This window comes from Schistocerca americana, chromosome 1 (genome assembly GCF_021461395.2).
Source record: "Schistocerca americana isolate TAMUIC-IGC-003095 chromosome 1, iqSchAmer2.1, whole genome shotgun sequence".
Classification (NCBI taxonomy): domain Eukaryota; kingdom Metazoa; phylum Arthropoda; class Insecta; order Orthoptera; family Acrididae; genus Schistocerca; species Schistocerca americana.
Window position 1 is genome coordinate 588,225,323 of NC_060119.1, and position 21,353 is coordinate 588,246,675.

The window sequence follows — 21,353 nt, forward strand, 5'->3', positions numbered from 1 at the left end:
CATCTGCCAACAGTTTTTTTGGCTGGTACATCTGCATTTTTGGTCTTTTCTACCGATTTCACCAATTTCCGATTTGGCAACCTAACAAACTGCCAAATTTGCCAGTTTCCAGATTTGGTCTCACTTGACTTACATTTTATACAGCATATGTCATGATGTTTTTGTATTTATACTGACATATCTTACTGCAGGGTATATACAATGTAAGTGTAGTGTATGAACATTGTATACATGGTGTATTTGTGATAGAATTGTAGCGTAATTTTGGTGTAATTGCGGCGCTCTGACGCAAATTTATTAATTATGCAGACCGTTACCAAATTCTAGATTTGACATCCTTCCAAATTGCCCGTTATTTTTACCAGTTTGCCTGTTGTACAGCCAATAAAACCGATTTCTGTATTTGCTGCCACTTGACCAAGATTTTGCAGGCTATGTTTTGATGTCATTATAACATTATTTTGTACTGTCAAAGCATCTTACCCCACTATTTTTTTTTTTACTCTGGTTCTCACTGTAGCGGCTGATCCCCTCACTACAGAGCAGAGGTCTTCAACAGAGAGCAACAGTGCGTGACTGATAAATAAAACAAGTACTTTTGAGCACTAAGTTAATTATGTGTGTCGATGTGACATTGTGTCAGTGAGTGTGAAATGCAAGTTGCTGACGTTACACCGCCGTGAGACTTTTGTGACGAATGTGCGTAACACGTGTATGACATCGGCAGATCGTTTGGATACTTTTGGGCAAAAAAAAATCGTTATAACTAATACCCGAGCTCTGAGCAACAAAGGAAAGAATATTGCTCTGAAGTAATGGGGGTTGTTCATCCTCGAAGTACCGGCCGGAGTGGCCAAGCGGTTCTAGGCGCTACAGTCTGGAACCGCGCGACCGCTGCAGTCGCAGGTTCGAATCCTGCCTCGGGCATGGATGTGTGTGATGTCCTTAGGTTGGTTAGGTTTAAGTAGTTCTAAGTTATAGGGGACTGATGACCTAAGAAGTTAAGTCCCATAGTGCTCAGAGCCATTTTTTGAATGGAAAATTAATATTACAATTCTCATGTACAAAAAAAGGAGATAAGAATGACACATCCAACTACAGGGCTATAAATATACTTGGTTCATTCTATAAACTTATAAAAAATAATGGGAAATGAAATAAAAAACATTAAAACCCTTGCAGAGGCGCAGTAGGGTTTTACGTCCGGTAGGCCGTGCACAAAGCAGATTCCATTCTTAGACGCGTCGTAGATAAGTGCATCGAATACAACAGCCCAGTTTATCTTTGTTTTATTGATCTACAGATGGCTTTAGATAGGATTCAATCGACAGATGTGTTAAACAAGCTCTGCTGTCGGCGGATTCCTTCCAACTAATAAAAGCAAATGAAGACATTTATACCACCATAGACATCCAGGGTAAATTGGTTTCGGGTTAACAAGCTATGTAGCAGTTAGTAGTGATTTTGGACTAAGTGACTCTTTAAGCCCATCACTTTGTAATATAGTCCGCCCTGATAGCTGAGTGGCCAGCGAGGCGGTCTGTCACGCCAAGGGGCCCGGGTTCGAATCCCAGCTGAGTCGGAGATTTTCTCCACTAAGGGAGTGGGTGTTGTGTTGTCCTTATAGTTTCATCATCATCAGTGGAAGTCAACGGGAAACCACCACTGGATTCATTCCCTAGACGCCCATGCGGTGGACCTCTCTGACGAGGCTTCCCCATGACAAGACCAGTCGTAGGGCGGAACACAAAGTCTTTTTTTTTTTTTTTTTTGTAATATAGTCGCAGACGAGGTGATAAAGAAGGTGTTGGTTGGAAGTGGTTATAGAATGGAGGACGAAGAAATAAAAATCATTTGTTGTGCTGACGATGCAGATCTGCCGGAAAACAAGGAAAATTTTACATATATTTAACGTGGCAGTCAGGAACCTAAATATGACCATAACCACTTAAAAAACCATCCTCGAAGTGCAGGCGGCAACTGACTACATTCTTGCAATAGAATTAAAATTGTTTGATGGTTATGTATCTGAACTTGGTTGCAGTTATCAGACAGCATGATGACGTCGACGAGATAGGGAGCAGTGGGCATGGGTGGTGGGGAGACTGGGGGGGGGGGGGGGGGAGCAGATGTGGGGTTGGGAGCTGGTGTGGTCTTCACAGGGCAGTGAGACGATGGTATCAGAATTCCAGGAACGATGATGTCATGACCTTGACGCACGTGTCCGGAATACGATGATGTCAGAATTTCTGGAATGACATCTACGTCGGGGTCGAGATTATCTTGTATGTCTAGTATCTACTGACCCTCCACTTTTAGGCGACCAGTGTGTCTCAGTCAACTTTCTGTGGTTTGTCAGCTCTACCTGTGAACTCACGGAGACTGTCAGATTTGTTGTCTGCAGCAGCTATGGTGAGCCTGTGAATGAGCACCTCAAACCACCTGGCATGTTGTTTGCAGGCTGTCAGTCCGTAAGTCCATCCATGTGAACAGGGGCCTCACGCAAACGACTGAAAAGTATCCTGTGTTAAACATAGGTTGTAATTTATAGAATTCCTTGCCATTATAGAGACTCATTGTTTCCAACCTATTTTATTCTCCGAATATTAGCTGCCAGAACAGGAAATTGATGTATGTTGAAACATAAACGCTTCCAGTAAAATTCGCTGCTGGGACTCTTATGACAGATCGCAAGGGGCACTTCCCTGCCCACTGGATATGACTCCCACATTGGTGAGCAGTGGCGGTATGCAAGACCAGTAGACTTCTTACACTTTAGGAGGCTTAGTGCCATACTCTCGACGAAAATCACGCCGCACAGTTGTAACTGAATTGCACATGTTGAAACAGAGAATGTGAAATTCATTTTGCTGCCATGTTTTCGCCATCTCGACTCGGTGCATACTGGGTAGTATATGAATGGGTTAATTGCGTGTAGCAGGCCCTCTCTAGCAACCGCATTACCGGTAACCTTAAACTACCTCCCACGTAAACTTTTATTTTCGGTGCGTGGTCAAAATTTATCCTCAGTGTCAGTCTTCTTACTTTTAGGGTAATTTGTCATCTTTGTAATTATCACAGCCGGCCGAGGTGGCCGAGCGGTTCTAGGCGCTACAGTCTGGAACCGCACGACCACTACGGTCGCAGGTTCGAATCCTGCCTCGGATATGGATGTGTGTGATGTCCTTATGTTAGTTAGGTTTAAGTAGTTCTAAGTTCTAGGGGAATGATGACCTCAGAAGTTAAGTCCCATAGTGCTCAGAGCCATTTGAACCAAGCCAATTATCACAGAAATTTCCTAATACCATGAGAAATTCTCCAGTCCTTTAAGCAGTACCAGAAAGTTCTTGTGAAAATACTGTGACAAAACTCATAACCTCTCCCAACAGCTGAAACACATTTTCGTTTGGAAGCGCCACACCAAACCAAGTCTAAATATGCTTACAATTGAGATCATCCTCACCACACTACCCATCGAGAAAATCTGCCTCTCGATCCCATGACGAGTAAAATCGCTTCTCAACTATGGTGGCCTCATGCATCGCACTTAATATAAGTAAAACCAGTGACTAAATTAGAATCTGTACACAATAAGTTGCTACTACGAAATATCACCTCATATGAAATCGGAAAACGTTCCTTAAAAATGGTAGTAGTTCAACATTTTCGTTTATGCCCCAGAGATGTTGGCATGAATTTGCAGTGCACAGAACTACCATGAGCGTTACTTGGCGAACGTGCGCTGGGACAACTGGCGGGTGACAGCCTACTTCCGGTTGGTGGACGCACGCCGGCGCGCCAAGGGGCGCCAGCCGCTGCTGCCTCTGCGGCCCGTGGAGAAGACACGCATGCACCCTCGCTCCAGTCCACAGCTTGTAAGCATGAGTACAGAACCGTTTGTTTGAACCATGACTTTGTAAGATACTGATAGACGTTGGGCCTGTACTACTTGAATAAGGAATTCTGCAGTAGTCTTTACTGAATGCTTTGTATACTCCACTTTGCTTTGTGTTGCATATTGCTTATTATTTTCTTTTTTTATTTTGGAATTAGCGAAGATACGAATCCTGGCCGATCACAGAGTCCGATTCCTACGACATCACGAAGGATTAGCATCCATATGACATTCAAAGTCCTACATCAAATTACGAATTTCATGGATTGAGTACAAGATGTAAACAGTAGTGTCAAATAATATTACGCTACAGTATGGGAGGGATATGATACAACATACCTACACTTTACTAAATACATGACACTAAAAAATTCCCTCATCCGTAGCCTATGAAGGTATACAACAGAACTTGCTAGAGGCAAACTACTGAGATGGCATAATCGTGCATTAAAAATGCAACGGGTGAGACTATTACGGACAGAAACTGGTCTTCTACAAATTGTTAACATTCCAGTATGGGATGGAGCTTGAATCGGTGTTTTTTTCTGGAATACACTCTAGAGTAACGCTTTCATGCTGCTCACGACTTAATTTATGCTTCTTCAGAGATGTTTCACTCATTATTAAATGATGTGCTACTCCAATCATTATCCTAAAAATTCGAAGGAACATCTATAAAGACTCATATCTAATGATAAGTGTAAAATTGTTGCCGACAAATTTTCAGATTTATCATACTACATACGTCAAAGATTCACTTCTCTCAGAGATCATTTATCATATATTCTGTAATCTTTCAGCTAAAGAACACTAAGGGAATATTTTAATACACGTTTTTAACACCAGACTCTTGCAGTGGGAAGGGGGAGGTGGGGGTGGGAGAGAGAGTCCATGACACATTTGAATGTCAAAGGGTTGGATTTCCGATAAGATATGAAACAGGTGTTTAAAATTGTAAGGAAAAAAATCAGCAAATTTTTGTCGAAACCAGTTGCTTTGTACTGAAAACAATGAATTTCGTATCGAAATCGATTCGTATAATAGATTCTTTCAAGATATCTGATAGTATTATCGCTTACTGAGAAGCAAACAAAATTGTGTCAATTTACACCATACATGGCTCAGCAAAATTATAACAAACTACTCTGCAGTTGACATTTACTTGGTTGGCGCAGGATTCGCAGACTATTTCTCAACTATTTCACTCTTGAATAGCACATGGGCAAAAATTGAAAAAAGAGTATATTAAAAAACCTAACTCGTTCTGTGTGAGCTGGTTACATCAGTAGATTTCACTCACATACGATAGTCCCACCTACTCACAAGCTACTGAATCCAGTCAGAAATCGCACCCAAAGCGCATCGTTTTGTTTGCTAAATGAGCCAGTGCAATCAAGCAAATCGTTTACTGAATACTATGTAAGTCACAAAAATGTTTTTGCGTTGTTATACGGATTTTCACCCATTATACTTGCCCCCAGTATGTACAGACGCTGTTTATATACAGTCAGGTTTCTTATCATAATACAGAAATATGATTGCAGATTTCTGATCGAGAACAAAAAGTTCATTTGATCTTTGTACTACGGTAAACAACGATATTTCCACACGGAAATTGTGTATGTTGGTTCGTCAAAAATCTTCTCTTGGTTCTGCTAAAACCAATATCGAAGTCATCCGTATATTATAGTGATCTTCCAGGCTAAAAGGACTCCCAGTGTTAAAAACTGGTTGGAATCATCGTTCATAAATATACACCACGAAATTTTCTCCATCAGTGTGCGTTTTGGTGTGTAGAGTAACACTACACACACAAAAAACACCAAATGTTGCTTGTTGTAATACACATTCTGAGGTGTGAGGTTGATCTGTTATTCTGTTATTCTGCGCAACGGATTAATCTGAGATGTACCCTTTACCCTGTGGCTCCTGCAAGATGCAATTTCCACCCCCACACTACTACAGAAGTCAGACAGACGCTCCTAACGTTCTAAAGAGAAATGCCTCAAAAACTTTCAGCAATAAATACCTTCTGGAGTCGTCCGCTGTAAGGAAATGATACAAAAATTCACAAAATTTCTTACGTAACTAGGGGGATCTTGAGTACTGGAGTAGTGCTAGTTAGTGTAAGAAAAACATGAAACTAACGAAAGTTATTATTTATTTTGCAAAAATTCTAAGAAATCACAATAGCACTTTTAGTTATGAATTGAACAAGTTATATCCTGGTTCTTTTCGGAATGTGAAGTTACCTCTCAAGGATAGGATTCGCTAATGAAATTTCTATACAAAGTTTAACATGGTTGTTGGCTTGGCAGAATGGCTGAGAGGCGCGCCTACTCAACTTGAATAATTATCCTTTAGAATGTTGCTAGGTACGGTCGAGGCTGTCGCGTGTCAAATGCAGTGAAGTGTACTGTTGTGGAGGAAATATGGGGCTTGCAATAGCTGTAGCGCACAATACCATAAGCTGCGATGACTGCTGTCTGCGCCACTCGCTGCTGACAAATAACATAACGCTCGTTCTATCTGGATTGACCTTCAGCAATCAAACTCTCCCTATGCCTTGATGAAGTCAAGGATTCCTATTCGCCCCTAGTCTAACTATTGGCGTGGTACACCGATCAGATAACCAGTCCACCGCGATACCACTAAAAATTCGTTCACAGGCGTTTAACTATAACTCCGTCCGTTCACACCGCACAATAAGTGTGTCGGCCAACACAGTGAACAACGCTTAATCGCAAGGACTCAATATAGAGTAGCACTTCGATTCGCTCTCGACATTGGTGCTCTCCCAGTGAAGTACTGAGGAGAGACTTGTTCCTCACTCTAAGAGCGACAACGGAATGGCCCTCTCCATGCCAGACATGAAGGGGTATATCTTTCGGTCTCTTCCATTATTCCTTCAGCTCAAGGTGTCAGAAATATCGTCTGCCAATCAGCATTGCTCTTCTAAAACGGGAGAATGACGTTTCGTTTAAGGCGACCAATCGAGAAACCTGTAGCATTGGCGTTTGGCGTTTGCTGTCTCCCTGTGAAAAATCTCTGAAACTGCGTGCCTAAAACATTTAAATAATATTTTATGTTTTGAAGAAGACGTTATTACTAACGTTGAAACCTTGGTAAAGGATAAAGTTAAATTCTTGTATAAACAATATCAGTTGCTGTCGCTGCATAAAAATGTTAAAAATTATGCAACAAATGTGTGCTGAGCCCACGCCTTACTGATGAATCAGGAAATTCAATTTTAGAATGAGCTTTTGGGCAAAAGGAAATTCAGCATCTGTGGACTGAGCTGTTCCAAGGCCGCTGAGATGTTCCTTGGTTTATGGAGGCAAGAAAAGAGCTACTGGTATGGGGTGCTGGGTGGGATGGGGGTCACTGAGTGAGATAATGCAGTCCCGCTCAAGGTCACCCGCCTAGCGAGCAACCAAGTTATAATTGAACTTTGTTTTTAATCTTTTTACAAAAAAAAATCTCACGGGATAGATAAGGATGGTTCTCGGGTAGGACAAACTTTATTGTCTGTAATACAACATACAATCACCAGTTTCCATTACCAATCTTGGCCCAGACAAAAATATACTCATCGGCATTCAATTTCTTCTTTCTTCGGGTAGTCAAAGTAAATGGCATACTAGGAACAACTGTACCATAAGGGTGCTTAGCCAAAAGTCCTGTTGTCTCTGCTATACTCCATGTCTTCCATGTTAAAATATTTCCATCTGGAAAGGCTTCAAGGCCACCATAATCTGCATGGTTCCCCCATACAACGGCCAGGGTTAGCCATGTACTACCTCCAAAAACTGCTTGCACATGACATGTAAAGTTCAAATGGAGTCCTCTAAACACATTGGGACCTCCAATCAACTGTTGTTTATTAAACTGTCCAGCCAAATCAATGTCAATAGCCTTCAAACTGCGATACACAGGAACGCTGCGCCGCCGTCGACGACGCCATGCACGTCGACGAGGCATTGCTGTGGCATGTTAACACAACACAAGTGAACGTAGCAAGCCAACGCCCAGCGGGACGTAGCCGCTGCAGTGGCTGCCGCGCGGCTTGTGATTGGCCAGTTGCTTGTGGCGCGCGACTCAAATCGTGGCGGTCGTTCAAATCCGGGCAACACGGGGCCCTAGTATTACTAGGCCCGTGTTGCTTGAAAATTAACATCCGGTATGTTGCGCAAGACTCTGATAAGGCGCGCGCGCTGCGGCCGGACGGTGACGTCACGATAAGGGCCGCGAGCTCACGCTGCGCCGCAGCACGGAGCGTCATTCGCTGTGTATCGCAGTTTGAAGGCTATTGACATTGATTTGGCTGGACAGTTTAATAAACAACAGTTGATTGGAGGTCCCAATGTGTTTAGAGGACTCCATTTGAACTTTACATGTCATGTACAAGCAGTTTTTGGAGGTAGTACATGGCTAACCCTGGCCGTTGTATGGGGGAACCATGCAGATTATGGTGGCCTTGAAGCCTTTCCAGATGGAAATATTTTAACATGGAAGACATGGAGTATAGCAGAGACAATTTTACTTTGACTACCCGAAGAAAGAAGAAATTGAATGCCGATGAGTATATTTTTGTCTGGGCCAAGATTGGTAATGGAAACTGTAAAATAAAGATTAATGGTGATTGTATGTTGTATTATAGACAATAAAGTTTGTCCTCGAGCAGGGAATGTCCAGTCAGTGAACAGTGTACCCCTGGCTGCATGATACCTAATCACTCTAGTGTTCCTTGGACAGTGAGCAATAATGCTGCATACCCAGGAGGGGCAGTGGTACTTTTTAAACATAGAACTAGGGGAGCTATCAGTGTAATTTATTTAAAAACGGATCCTGCACCTCCACAGTGTAATTGTTATGTAGTACAAGTGTACTTGTATATAAAAAAATCCAACACCTCCACATTGTAACTGTTGTTTGAAAAAAATTTCTCAACCAAATAACTGGACTAGATCCACCACCTTGTTTATCCTTGTTGAAAAAACAGTAGATATTAATTGTAATAATATTATATCATGTAGGATACCCACGTTGGCGCTAAAGAAACATTTTATTTTGTATGAGGCGCATCCAGAAAGTAAGTTTCCCTATTTTTTTAAAAAACAAAGACAACATACTTATATGAAAAACTTTATTGGCAGCAGCTACAGCAATGTTTGAGCTATTTTGTGACATAGTTACAAAAAAACTGAGACACCTGTCATATCGCGGGATTAACTTTTCTATTCCTGTGTCGTAGAAGTGTGCCGCCTGTGAATGGAACCAGCATGTGTCAGTCGCCTTCAGCTCTTCGTCAGCTCTTCCTCTGGGCAGGATGCCCTTCCTGTCGCAGAACGCTGTCCACATCACTTTCTGCACCGAAACAGTCTGTTTGAATTTAGTCTTGTCCAGAGATCCATTGCGACGCCAATGCATTGACTGTTGCTTGGTTTCCAGGGTGAAGTGAGAAATCTGCTTCTCATCGTCCATGACGATCCTGTCGAGGAACTCGTCGCCGTTAGCATGATGAGCAGATATGTCAGTGTTCTGCAAAGCGTTTCGTTTTGTGCTCGGGTGTCAGATTTTGCAGCACCTATCTGGCACACAATTTCTTGAACAGCAGCTGCTTAGTGACAATTTCATGTAACAAGGCTCGCGATATTTGCGGAAAATGGCTGCTGAGCTCAGCAATCGTCAAGCGACGGTTCTCTAGGATGCGCCGCCGCACCAGCTCAACCAGGTGATCATTGAGGATGGGTTGCCCACTGCGCTTTTCATCGTGGACACTTTGACAACCTTTGGAAATAAACCTACACCAGCGACGCATCATCTCTTTGCTGATGATGCTCTTCCCGTAGACGTAGCAGAGTTGAGGATGAATTTCGATGGGCGCTATGTTTTGTGTGTTAAGGAAGCTTACCACTGGACGAACCTCGCAGGCGGCGAAAAAAGAATAAAAGACGCCATTTCGGGGCACTGCTGCCGCGGTACTGGCACTAAGCGGGATCTGTCCAGCCGGCATTTGATTGTGACGTCAAAATTCTGTTCCGCATGCGCAATTTTCCCGGTTTAATACGTCTACATTAAAGGAAACAACATCGGGAAACTTACTTTCTGGATGCGCTTCGCATCATGTAACAATATTAATAAACCATGGGGCAGTAATAAAATACTCTTACATACATCTAGAGAGACTCAATAAATATTGATAAATATTTACATAAATAGACAAGTTTTTTTTTAATTTCCTGTGATGTAACACTGAGTTATTTCCACTGTGACATTATAGGTGTAAGGGACTAATTCTTTAAGGTGTCCTGGGGCACACTAATATGACACATTATTTATTTTCGATCTTGATGACCCTTAGACATTCTGCCATCTTGGAACGCCATGTTTGATTGTGGCAGGCATATTGAATATCATCTTGAGACATAAGTTAAACTATTTGGATAATAATTTGGGTCTTAAATAAACAGCCTCCATTCAGGCTGCCGAACGAACAGGAGGGGATATGGAGGAGGGGAGGGAAGATATAGATTACCGTAAGAGCGACAGATGGAGAGAGGAATCATAAATCGTTGTGCTTATATGCCTACAGTCCGCTTATTGTCGTGGCCATGTGCCTGCTATGCGACAGTATATGCTGCTCCTGGTGAGTGATTGCCCCCAGATGCATGAACGTCTCTGGTGTTGCGGCATCGATATTGTTATCAGACACTGGACACTGCCACTGTATAGACAGATGGTAAATATTTACGATACACAGTAGACCTCAGTGGCATATACAAAGGCACAATTGAAGGCACTGTCATCTTCAGTCAGTCGTTGCAAACGATGGAAGTGGTACAGGCCTCATCTGAGTGTAGAAAACCAGCATTTACTGGACGAACGACCGTACATAGAATGTGTTCAGTGGTAAGAGATGATCACTATGCAGTCCATCTGGTGACAGGAGACGGATCTTCTTTTTCTGTACAAACTGCTTCATACCTCATTAATGTTTTGGGCACAAGAAGTTAGTTCACTATTTCACGAGAACTTAACACAGTGTACAGTATCGGTCGTATGCTCAAGAGTCCATGTGGTGCATTCCACTGTTTCCAATGGTCAGCAGGATGGCAATCGTTTAATGAGCGTCTTTATTAGAACTGACGACTGTGGACTGTAATGAGAAAATGAAGGACATATTACTCTATTTCTCTCGTATTCTGACTGGGAACTACAGAAGTCGAATGGAGGATGGAGCTAGTTGTAGACCAAGATGCATCATCAATGATGACATGTTTATGGCCAGAAGATGTAAACATTGAGCAGATTCTGGAATTAGTCAGTCGTAACAGTGCTGGCAGTCCCAACCTAATAGTCATGTGTGCATCAGGTGAACACAGCATAGAAGATTCAACACGAGTTGAATATAATGCCACGACACTGCATTATTCAACCAGTCTCACTCATCTGTGAACACATATCAGTGCAGCCAACAGCTGCTACAGGCCTCCACAACAGACCATGTTGTTAATGACAGAGCGTTGGTCTACTGTTTTCAGCTTCATTTACAATAATCTAAATCCCAACTACGACTCTAAACATGCCTAAATTCCCTCCAGTACAATGAGAACTTCGCCCAGAAATACTCCAACCTGTTCCTACTGTAAACATTAGCGCCTCCATAAATATTGCCCAATCTAAAATCCCCACCCACTCACAGCATTTGAAACTGCCTCCACCCCATACATTCCCATAAATGCAAAGCAAAACCATCATGCATTAAACTTCAATTTACAGCAGTATTCATTCCATAATCTCAATCTTTCATCTCATTAACTGCTTGTGACCCACCCCGACAGTCAAAGACATTATTTCTTTCTTTACAACTGTCTTTCAGAAGAGCCACTCCTTCAAATGTCCACATATCCTCCAACAGACAACTTCGGCAGGCAAATCTCCCTTCCACTTTAGTGTCTAACTCACCTACTCCGAAAACGAATCTCACATCCTCTTCAGCCTTGATTTTGGCCTGATGTTCATATAACTCTTAACTGGGGTGTATTTGCCCTCATTTACCTCTTGTTAAATTTGCCAGTGCACATTACACTATTTCCCTTCGTGTGCAAATTTCTGTACTATTTCAGATCTGAAGATGGCTAACTACTTAGCCGAAACCAGTAATCAATGATTACTAAAATACAGTATTGCGATCTGGACTATTAAAGAATTTTATGCAAAAAATTACTAACATTTACATAGATCAATTGTTTCGATCCTGACCATGTCAGGCAATAATCCAAAGAGTACCAGTCTCATCAAGCCCTTTATATTTCCATAGTTTTCATTTACAGATTATACCATCGCTGCTTGATATGGTGTTTAACTTTCTACAGATAACTGAATCTCATAGCAATTCTACGTCCAGTCTCTTGTAATCTAACAATGAAAATCCGTATCAGTATCTTTTCTTTCTCAGTGCAACCAAACTGACAAAACAACTAAAAGGCAGTCGCCTCGTAGTTCCTGGATCAGCTGATAAACATATACTCTTACTAATGCCAGACAGGTAATTAATATAAAGCAACGTTATAAGATACACTCCTATTTTAACTAACAGCTCTTCCATTTCTCAGAATGGATATTCATCACTTCATCATGCTCATTCGACATGTTGCGTTGTTGTCTTCAGTCCTGAGACTGGTTTGATGCAGCTCTCCATGCTACTCTATCCTGTGCAAGCTTCTTCATCTCCCAGTACCTACTGCAGTCTCCATCCATCTGAATCTGCTTAGTGTATTCATCTCTTGGTCTCCCTCTACGATTTTTACCCTCCACGCTGCCCTCCAATACTAAATTGGTGATCCCTCGATGTCTCAGAACATGTCCTACCAACCGGTCCCTTCTTCTTGTCAAGTTGTGCCACAAACTCCTCTTCTCCCCAATTCTATTCAATACCTCCTCATTAGTTATGTGATCTACCCATCTAATCTTCAGCATTCTTCTGTAGCACCACATTTCGAAAGCTTGTATTCTCTTCTTGTCCAAACTATTTATCGTCCATGTTTCACTTCCATACGTGGCTACACTCCACACAAATACTTTCAGAAACGACTTCCTGACACTTAAATCTATACTCGATGTTAACAAATTTCTCTTCTTCAGAAACGCTTTCCTTGCCATTGCCAGTCAACATTTTATATCTTCTCTACTTCGACCATCATCAGTTATTTTGCTCCCCAAATAGCAAAACTCCTTTACTACTTTAAGTGTCTCATTTCCTAATCTAATGCCCTCAGCATCACCCTACTTAATTCGACTACATTCCATTATCCTCGTTTTGCTTTTGTTGATGTTTGTCGTATATCCTCCTTTCAAGACACTGTCCATTCCGCTCAACTGCACTCATAAGTCCTTTGCTGCCTCTGACAGAATTACAATGTCATCGGCGAATCTTAAAGTTTTTATTTCTTCTCCATGGATTTTAATACCTAATCCGAATTTTTCTTTTGTTTCCTCTACTGCTTGCTCAATATACAGATTGAATAACAACGGGGATAGGCTACAACCCTGTCTCACTTCCTTCCCAACCGCTGCTTCCCTTTCATGCCCCTCTACTCTTATTACTGCCATCTGGTTTCTGTACAAATTGTAAATAGCCTTTCGCTCCCCGTATTTTACCCCCGCCGCCTTTTCTGTTACCCATTTAGTGTTATCTCACCTTAAACTTCTAAAGTAACTCAGCCTTGGATAGCCATAGCTCTTACTTGAATTCTACTTCATTCAAGTAAGACAGGTAGAGTGAATACTTAATCTAAGTTAAGCTAACCTCCCCTACCAAATTCTACATCTACATTTATACTCCGCAAGCCACCCAACGGTGTGTGGCGGAGGGCACTTTACGTGCCACTGTCATTACCTCCCTTTCCTGTTCCAGTTGCGTATGGTTCGCGGGAAGAACGACTGTCTGAAAGCCTCCGTGCGCGCTCTAATCTCTCTAATTTTACATTCGTGATCTCCTCGGGAGGTATAAGTAGGGGGAAGCAATATATTCAATACCTCATCCAGAAACGCACCCTCTCGAAACCTGGCGAGCAAGCTTCACCGCGGTGCAGAGCGTCTCTCTTGCATAGTCTGCCACTTGAGTTTGCTAAACATCTCCGTAACGCTATCACGCTTACCAAATAACCCTGTGACGAAACGCGCCGCTCTTGTTTGGACCTTCACTATCTCTTCTGTCAACCCGACCTGGTATGGATCCCACACTGATGAGCAATACTCAAGTATAGGTCGAACGAGTGTTTTGTAAGCAACCTCCTTTATTGATGGACTACATTTTCTAAGGACTATCCCAATGAATCTCAACCTGGTACCCGCCTTACCAACAATTAATTTTATATGATCATTCCACTTCAAATCGTTCCGCACGCATACTCCCAGATATTTTACAGAAGTAACTGCTACCAGTGTTTGTTCCGCTATCATATAATCATACAATAAAGGATCCTTCTTTCTATGTATTCGCAATACATTACATTTGTCTATGTTAAGGGTCAGTTGCCACTCCCTGCACCAAGTGTCTATCCGCTGCAGATCTTCCTGCATTTCGCTACAATTTTCTAATGCTGCAACTTCTCTGTATAGTACAGCATCATCCGCGAAAAGCCGCATGGGACTTCTGACACTATCTACTAGGTCATTTATATATATTGTGAAAAGCAATGGTCCCTTTAACACTCCCCTGTGGCACGCCAGAGGTTACTTTAACGTCTGTAGACGTCTCTCCATTGATAACAACATGCTGTGTTCTGTTTGCTAAAAACTCTTCAATCCAGCCACACAGCTGGTCTGATATTCCGTAGGCTCTTACTTTGTTTATCAGGCGACAGTGCGGAACTGTATCGACCGTCTTCCGGAAGTCAAGAAAAATAGCATCTACCTGGGAGCCTGCATCTAATATTTTCTGGGTCTCATGAACAAATAAAGCGAGTTGGGTCTCACACGATCGCTGTTTCCAGAATCCATGTTGATTCCTACATAGTAGATTCTGGGTTTCCAAAAACGACATGATACTCGAGCAAAAAACATGTTCTAAAATTCTACAACAGATCGACGTCAGAGATATAGGTCTATAGTTTTGCGCATCTGCTCGACGACCCTTCTTGAAGACTGGGACTACCTGTGGTCTTTTCCAATCATTTGGAACCTTCCGTTCCTCTAGAGACTTGCGGTACACGGCTGTTAGAAGGGGGGCAAGTTCTTTCGCGTACTCTGTGTAGAATCGAATTGGTATCCCGTCAGGTCCAGTGGACTTTCCTCTGTTGAGTGATTCCAGTTGCTTTTCTATTCCTTGGACACTTATTTCGATGTCAGCCATTTTTTCGTTTGTGCGAGGATTTAGAGAAGGAACTGCAGTGCGGTCTTCTTCTGTGAAACAGCTTTGGAAAAAGGTGTTTAGTATTTCAGCTTTACGCGTGTCATCCTCTGTGTCAATGCCATCATCGTCCCGGAGTGTCTGGATATGCTGTTTCGAGCCACTTACTGATTTAACGTAAGACCAGAACTTCCTAGGATTTTCTGTCAAGTCGGTACATAGAATTTTACTTTCGAATTCACTGAACGCTTCACGCATAGCCCTCCTTACGCTAACTTTGACATCGTTTAGCTTCTGTTTGTCTGAGAGGTTTTGGCTGCGTTTAAACTTGGAGTGAAGCTCTCTTTGCTTTCGCAGTAGTTTCCTAACTTTGTTGTTGAACCACGGTGGGTTTTTCCCGTCCCTCACAGTTTTACTCGGCACGTACCTGTCTAAAACGCATTTTACGATTGCCTTGAACTTTTTCCATAAACACTCAACATTGTCAGTGTCGGAACAGAAATTTTCGTTTTGATCTGTTAGGTAGTCTGAAATCTGCCTTCTATTACTCTTGCTAAACAGATAAACCTTCCTCCCTTTTTTTATATTCCTACTAACTTCCAATACAACCATAAAGTTGAACCAAACGTAAAAAGATATAGTCCGCAGGTCGTGGTCGTGCGGTAGCGTTCTCGCTTCCCACGCCCGAGTTCCCGGGTTCGATTCCCGGCGGGGTCAGACATATTCTCTGCCTCGTGATGACTGGGTGTTGGGTGTTGTCCTTAGGTTAGTTAGGTTTAAGTAGTTCTAAGTTCTAGGGGACTGATGACCATAGATGTTAAGTCCCATAGCGCTCAGAGCCATTTGAACCATTTGTAGAAGGTATAAATATTCCTAGCACAAAACTTTTTCTTTTTCCAACTGCCACGAAACCAAAGGAGTTGCATTTTTAAGACTAGTAACAATCTTCCGCTGCCTTACATATTATAATCCTTTAGTGTTTGCTAACTGCGTTGCGAACAGCAAAGAAAACTCGGACACTCACGTCCGTATCACACATGTATCACACATATATAGAAAACAGACAACAGAACTCAGGTAGGTTCATCTACTCTGCAAACTTGGATTAAGCCTCAAAATCAACGTTGCACTGCTCCCATAATAAACCATCAAGTACACCTGCTTCTGCAGCAGAGTATTTCCCGAACGACCATTAATTTTCACAGCAATAGTGGCCAACTCCGCTTTGGGTGTGGGTCATCCGGTCTTTGATACACCCTTCCAAATAATTACACAAATTTATTTATAATATAAGTACTGTTACAACAAATCACCATCTACATTTCTTACCGATATACTATGCTGCTGTAGTTCCAAACATCCTTACTTAGATTTCATCGTAGCCTGAATGCTGCTATACACGTATGGATACCTCCCCACTTCTTCTCCATTTAACGTGACATCGCTAATAACCGCCATTCATTTAGATGGATAAAAAAGTTATGCACTCATTCTTTGGTTTTGTAGAAGTGTACTATGCACCATTTTTGGTTAGATGATACTTTCTGTCATATTTTTTTAGGCCCTTATGCCCACATAGTAATTGAGTAATGCTCAAAAGGGACTGATGCTCATTACATTTTCATCTGTATCTTATTTAATAAATGTACATCTTAGTGGGCGGGTCTGTTAGTAAAGCCTACGAGCATGGAGGTAGCGGCTGTCTTGTTACTGTTACACTACATGAAGCGTCATAAAGTTACAATAATGAAGCTCCACACATGTTCAGATGACAAACACAAGCTTCGTTACTAAAGGCATAAATATGAGGGTAAAGCGTACGAGAGTGGCGATAGCGGCTGTCTTGCTACTGTCACACTACATGAAGTGTCATGAAGTTATAATAACGAAGCTCCACACACGTTCAGATAACAAACACAAGCTTCGTTACTAATGGCATTAATATGGAGGTGTGTGACACATCGGGTAACCCTATGGGTGATTGCCACTGGTTAGCACTTATTTGCATGTATTGTTCTCAGGAGTGGAGGGTGGGAGAATGAGAGAGACAGCAATGGTGGTGTTGCTACCGTATCACTCTTTTGCGTTTCGTCACTTTAGTTATGAATATGATATTTTTGATACATTTTGGCAACTTAGCACAGCTGTGTGGCAGACAGATGCAGAGAGAATAGCCACTCTTGATTTCCACAAAAAAAAGGTTGTAGTTGCTAGTAGTAAGTTCTGTCATGTCTCAATAAGAACTTTATCACATAGTATAGTGGAAGGAGCTGTAATTCATAGAAAACAGGATATTAGGAGAGTGAGAAACTGTTATACAGAAATCGAAATAGTAAGCGATATAAGAGATAACTGGGAGCCCTTCAATCGTCACCCCACACAGTCCATAAATAACACAGACTCTCGTGGGCCTGTGGCGTCGAAGAGGGTACCCAAAATGCTATCCCGGGCGTCTCCGTTGTAATAAATAAATCTGTTGTGATAACACAAAATTCCAAGTAATCCTTGTATCGCCGTCAATATTTAAAATCATTGCTGTAATTTCGTTCTTCAAGTTAAAAAATAATTGGGGCATATATAGCCTCCACCCTATCACCTTTCTTCTTCCATCCGCGTTCGTGTAAGGAAGCATTTCTTTGTTCCCTATAATTTTGCGAATAATAATTACAATATTTCAGTTTATTTATACATTTATTTCGTAGTAATCTGGTAAAAGTACTTTCACTAATGATGTGTTCAGAATTTGTGTCTGTTTCAGTTTTTTTTTATAACGTTGGGAAGTGATTTATTTGGGGATGTGTCGATTGAGCGCCGTCTACGCGGCATTGTACATACTTATACATTTTTCGTAAGTTGAACACTGCAATCTAAATTTCTTCTCTTTTAGTCCGAGTACTGCTTTTCTTTGTGTAATTCGCGTTATTCCGTTACATTATACATCATATTATCACGGTCTGCAGTCACCAACCTTTTCTGCTCCCCAACAATGACTCTGCATCTGAATGCATAATAAAATAAATAAAATAAAAATAAGAAACACAGACAACGCACGAATTTTATTTTAGCCATGAGCGAAGCTTTCAGTTTAACCAAAATTGGTCCCCTGGTGATGTATTTTTCTTTATTATACTCCTGCTGTGGTCATTAATGTATCCGCTTCTGAACATCGTTAGCTTTAATGCATAGTGAACGCACCAGGCTGTGTCCCTTCCACTTCAAACTGCCCTTATGTCACTACTGGACATAAGGGCGAAGAGCAAACGGAAATGATAAATAACAACTCACTCTGTACTTTTCGTAAGTAATCACTTTACTGGATGCAAGTTCAACCTTATGAAAATATCTTACATGTCATGTAAATCAACACCAAATGATAAAAGGCAACTTACATCTATTCAGTTATTGCAAAATTGTTGACTAATCGCCGTCAAATAAGTTTTACACCAGTTAAACAGTATTCGTTCACCAAAATTAGATAAGTTTCCCAAATGACTTGAATAACAACAGCCCCTGATGAAGGAAAAGTGTGTTAATATTTAATTCAAAGTCTTGTTGACACTTTAGTTCCGTAAATTACTGCTGTCCTCCTCCAAAGTTGACAAAGCAGAACACAAAACGTCCGCCTGTACCTTGGATTGGTATAATTAGACCAGGGGTGTACAAACTTGCTAGTAGCGTGGTCCGTAAACCCCTCATACTGACTATGTAAGAGAAGTTTACATCTTTTGTTTCACAGATACTCATTTTTATTTAGTAATTTATGTAATAAATATAACTACAACAACGCACTTGAACATTATTTGCGCAATTTATTTTGCAGGAAGACACTCCACTGATTTCGCAAATACTTTGAAGTTTGATTGTTGTAGTAGAAAAGCGCAAAATTGACTTTAAATTGTCATTTGTCTAATGGTTCGTATTTTTTGATTTGTTAATGTTCGTTACGGAAAAAGTTTCTTCACATACGTAAGTTGATCCAAAGAGGCTAGCTAATGTTAATGCTTTATTTACCAGCTTATAATTGTTTCTGTCGACACAGCGATTGCAGTGGTTCTGTTGCACTTCGTGGCAAAAGGGCAAAAAGATTGCTAAGTAAGGCTAGCAATGGCTTTATCTTGTGAAAATCGGTGAAACGAGGCTTAAAGGCTGATATCAGGTTACCAACTTTTTCGTCAATATTAACATCTGTATTCCGCGGTGTGTGGCGGAAGACCTTTGTGTACCACTTTCACTTCCCCTTGTTCCTGTTTCAGTCGCAAATAGTTCGTGGGAAGAACGATTCCCGGTAAACCTCCATGTAGGCTGGGATCTCCCTAATTTTAACTTCATGGTCTTTTCGCAAGATACACGTAAGACGAAGCAATATATGTTTGTTGACTCTGCTAGGAGCGTACGCAGTAAACCACACCGTGGCGCGGAACGCCTATCTCACTGCTTCTGCCACCCAGGTTAGTTGATTACCATCTCTGTGTACACCTCTGTAGCGTAGCGACGCCGGCACAGTAACTCAGCGTGTTCGGTCAGAAGGTTAGCTCCCCTCTGTAATAAACAAACTGAGTTAATGGATCAACGACGAACTGAAACAGGTGTCAAGCGACGTCCGCCCCGAGCAGATACAACGAACGAAAAAAAGCAAAATGAGATTTAAAAAAAAAATGGAAGCGTTACCGCCTACCACGCAGGGGGCCCTGGTTCGATTCCCGGCAGGGGACTGGGTGTCTTGTGTCCTTCATGACCATTTTCATTATCATTGACTCTCAAGTCACCAAAGTGGCGTAAACTTTTGGACTTGCAATACGGCGGCCGAACTCCGCCGAATGGGGCCTCCCGGCCAACAATGTCATATGATCATTTCATTTCATCATCTCTGTGACCCTTTTCGCGTTTACTAAAATAACCTGTAATGAAATGCGCTGCTCTTCATTGGTTCTTCTTTATTTCCCATTCGAATCCTACCTGGTAAGCACCCCATACTGATGAGCGATATGCAAGGTTTTATAAGCTACCTCCTCTGTTGATGGAGGGTTCTCCCAGTGAAACTCAGTCTGGCATATGCCTTTCCTGCGATTAATTTTATGTGGACATTCCATTTTAAATCGTCCTGTATGCATTGCTTGATATTTTATGGAAATTACTGCTTCTAGTGATTATTCTGCAATTGCTTATAAAATAATAAAGTGTCCTTTTATCTAGGTAAACACAGTGCGTAACATTTGTTTATGACGAGGGTCAGTCGCCACTCCCTGAAACAAGCATTGATCCTCTGCAGGTCCTGCATATCGCTACAGTTATGTGGCGTTGCGACTTCTCTGTAAGCAGCATCACCATCTGTGAATAACCTCGCGGAGTTTCCGATGTTGTCCACTATGTCATTTATACATATTGTGAAAAGTAATGGATCTGTAAAGCACTCCATTGAGGTACGTTCGATGTCACATTTACGTCTGAAGCCTGCTCTCCATTGAGAATGACATGTTGTGTTCCATTTTCTATTACATAGGGCGTACTACATACTCTTGAACTTTGCTTTAAACTTTTAATTAGGAGAATGGACATCATTGCCTGATATCATTTGGGTTTGAAACAGATTTAACTGACATTGAAAAGATGTACTTTGGCCATAAAATTGAGTAATCCATTGATTTTTGCCTGGAAGCCGTGCATTTAACACAGTAATCGTCAAATTGCTACCCACGGGCCGCATTGGCCTCGAATCAAGTGTTCGTGCGGTCCGCGGTTCTGGGAATCACCACAAGAGGTCAGCGGAAGCTCAACGAGTTGTTTACATGATATTCATTGCACTGTTGCCTGTAAACACGTGACACGTCAGTGCTCTTGGAAGAGAGCTTTGGTGGTGATGTGGCTCCATTGTTGTTCTCACGTAGTGATTTGCGAAGATAGAAAAAATCGAGACTTGAGCAGTGATTAACTACTTCGTAAAATAACGTATGAAAGCAAAGGACATTCATGCCGATTTCCAGAATACACTGGGGAACTCTGGTCCTTCATATTCAACTGTTGCCAAGTGGACAAATGAATTTAAATTGGGTCTGAAGAGATTAGATGATGATCCGCGCAGTGGTCAGCCAAAATGTGTCACTA

General features: G+C 41.7%; 1 protein-coding gene across 1 annotated transcript in view; it reads left to right on the forward strand.

The window, feature by feature from the left end:
- The window catches only part of LOC124579080 (protein sneaky), a 284,298-nt gene that overhangs the window by 63,282 nt on the left and 199,663 nt on the right, over positions 1–21,353 (forward strand). The window contains exon 7 of the mRNA XM_047131238.1: positions 3,704–3,875. Within this exon, the coding sequence (XP_046987194.1) occupies positions 3,704–3,875 (172 nt within the window). The remainder of the gene's footprint in view (positions 1–3,703; positions 3,876–21,353) is intronic.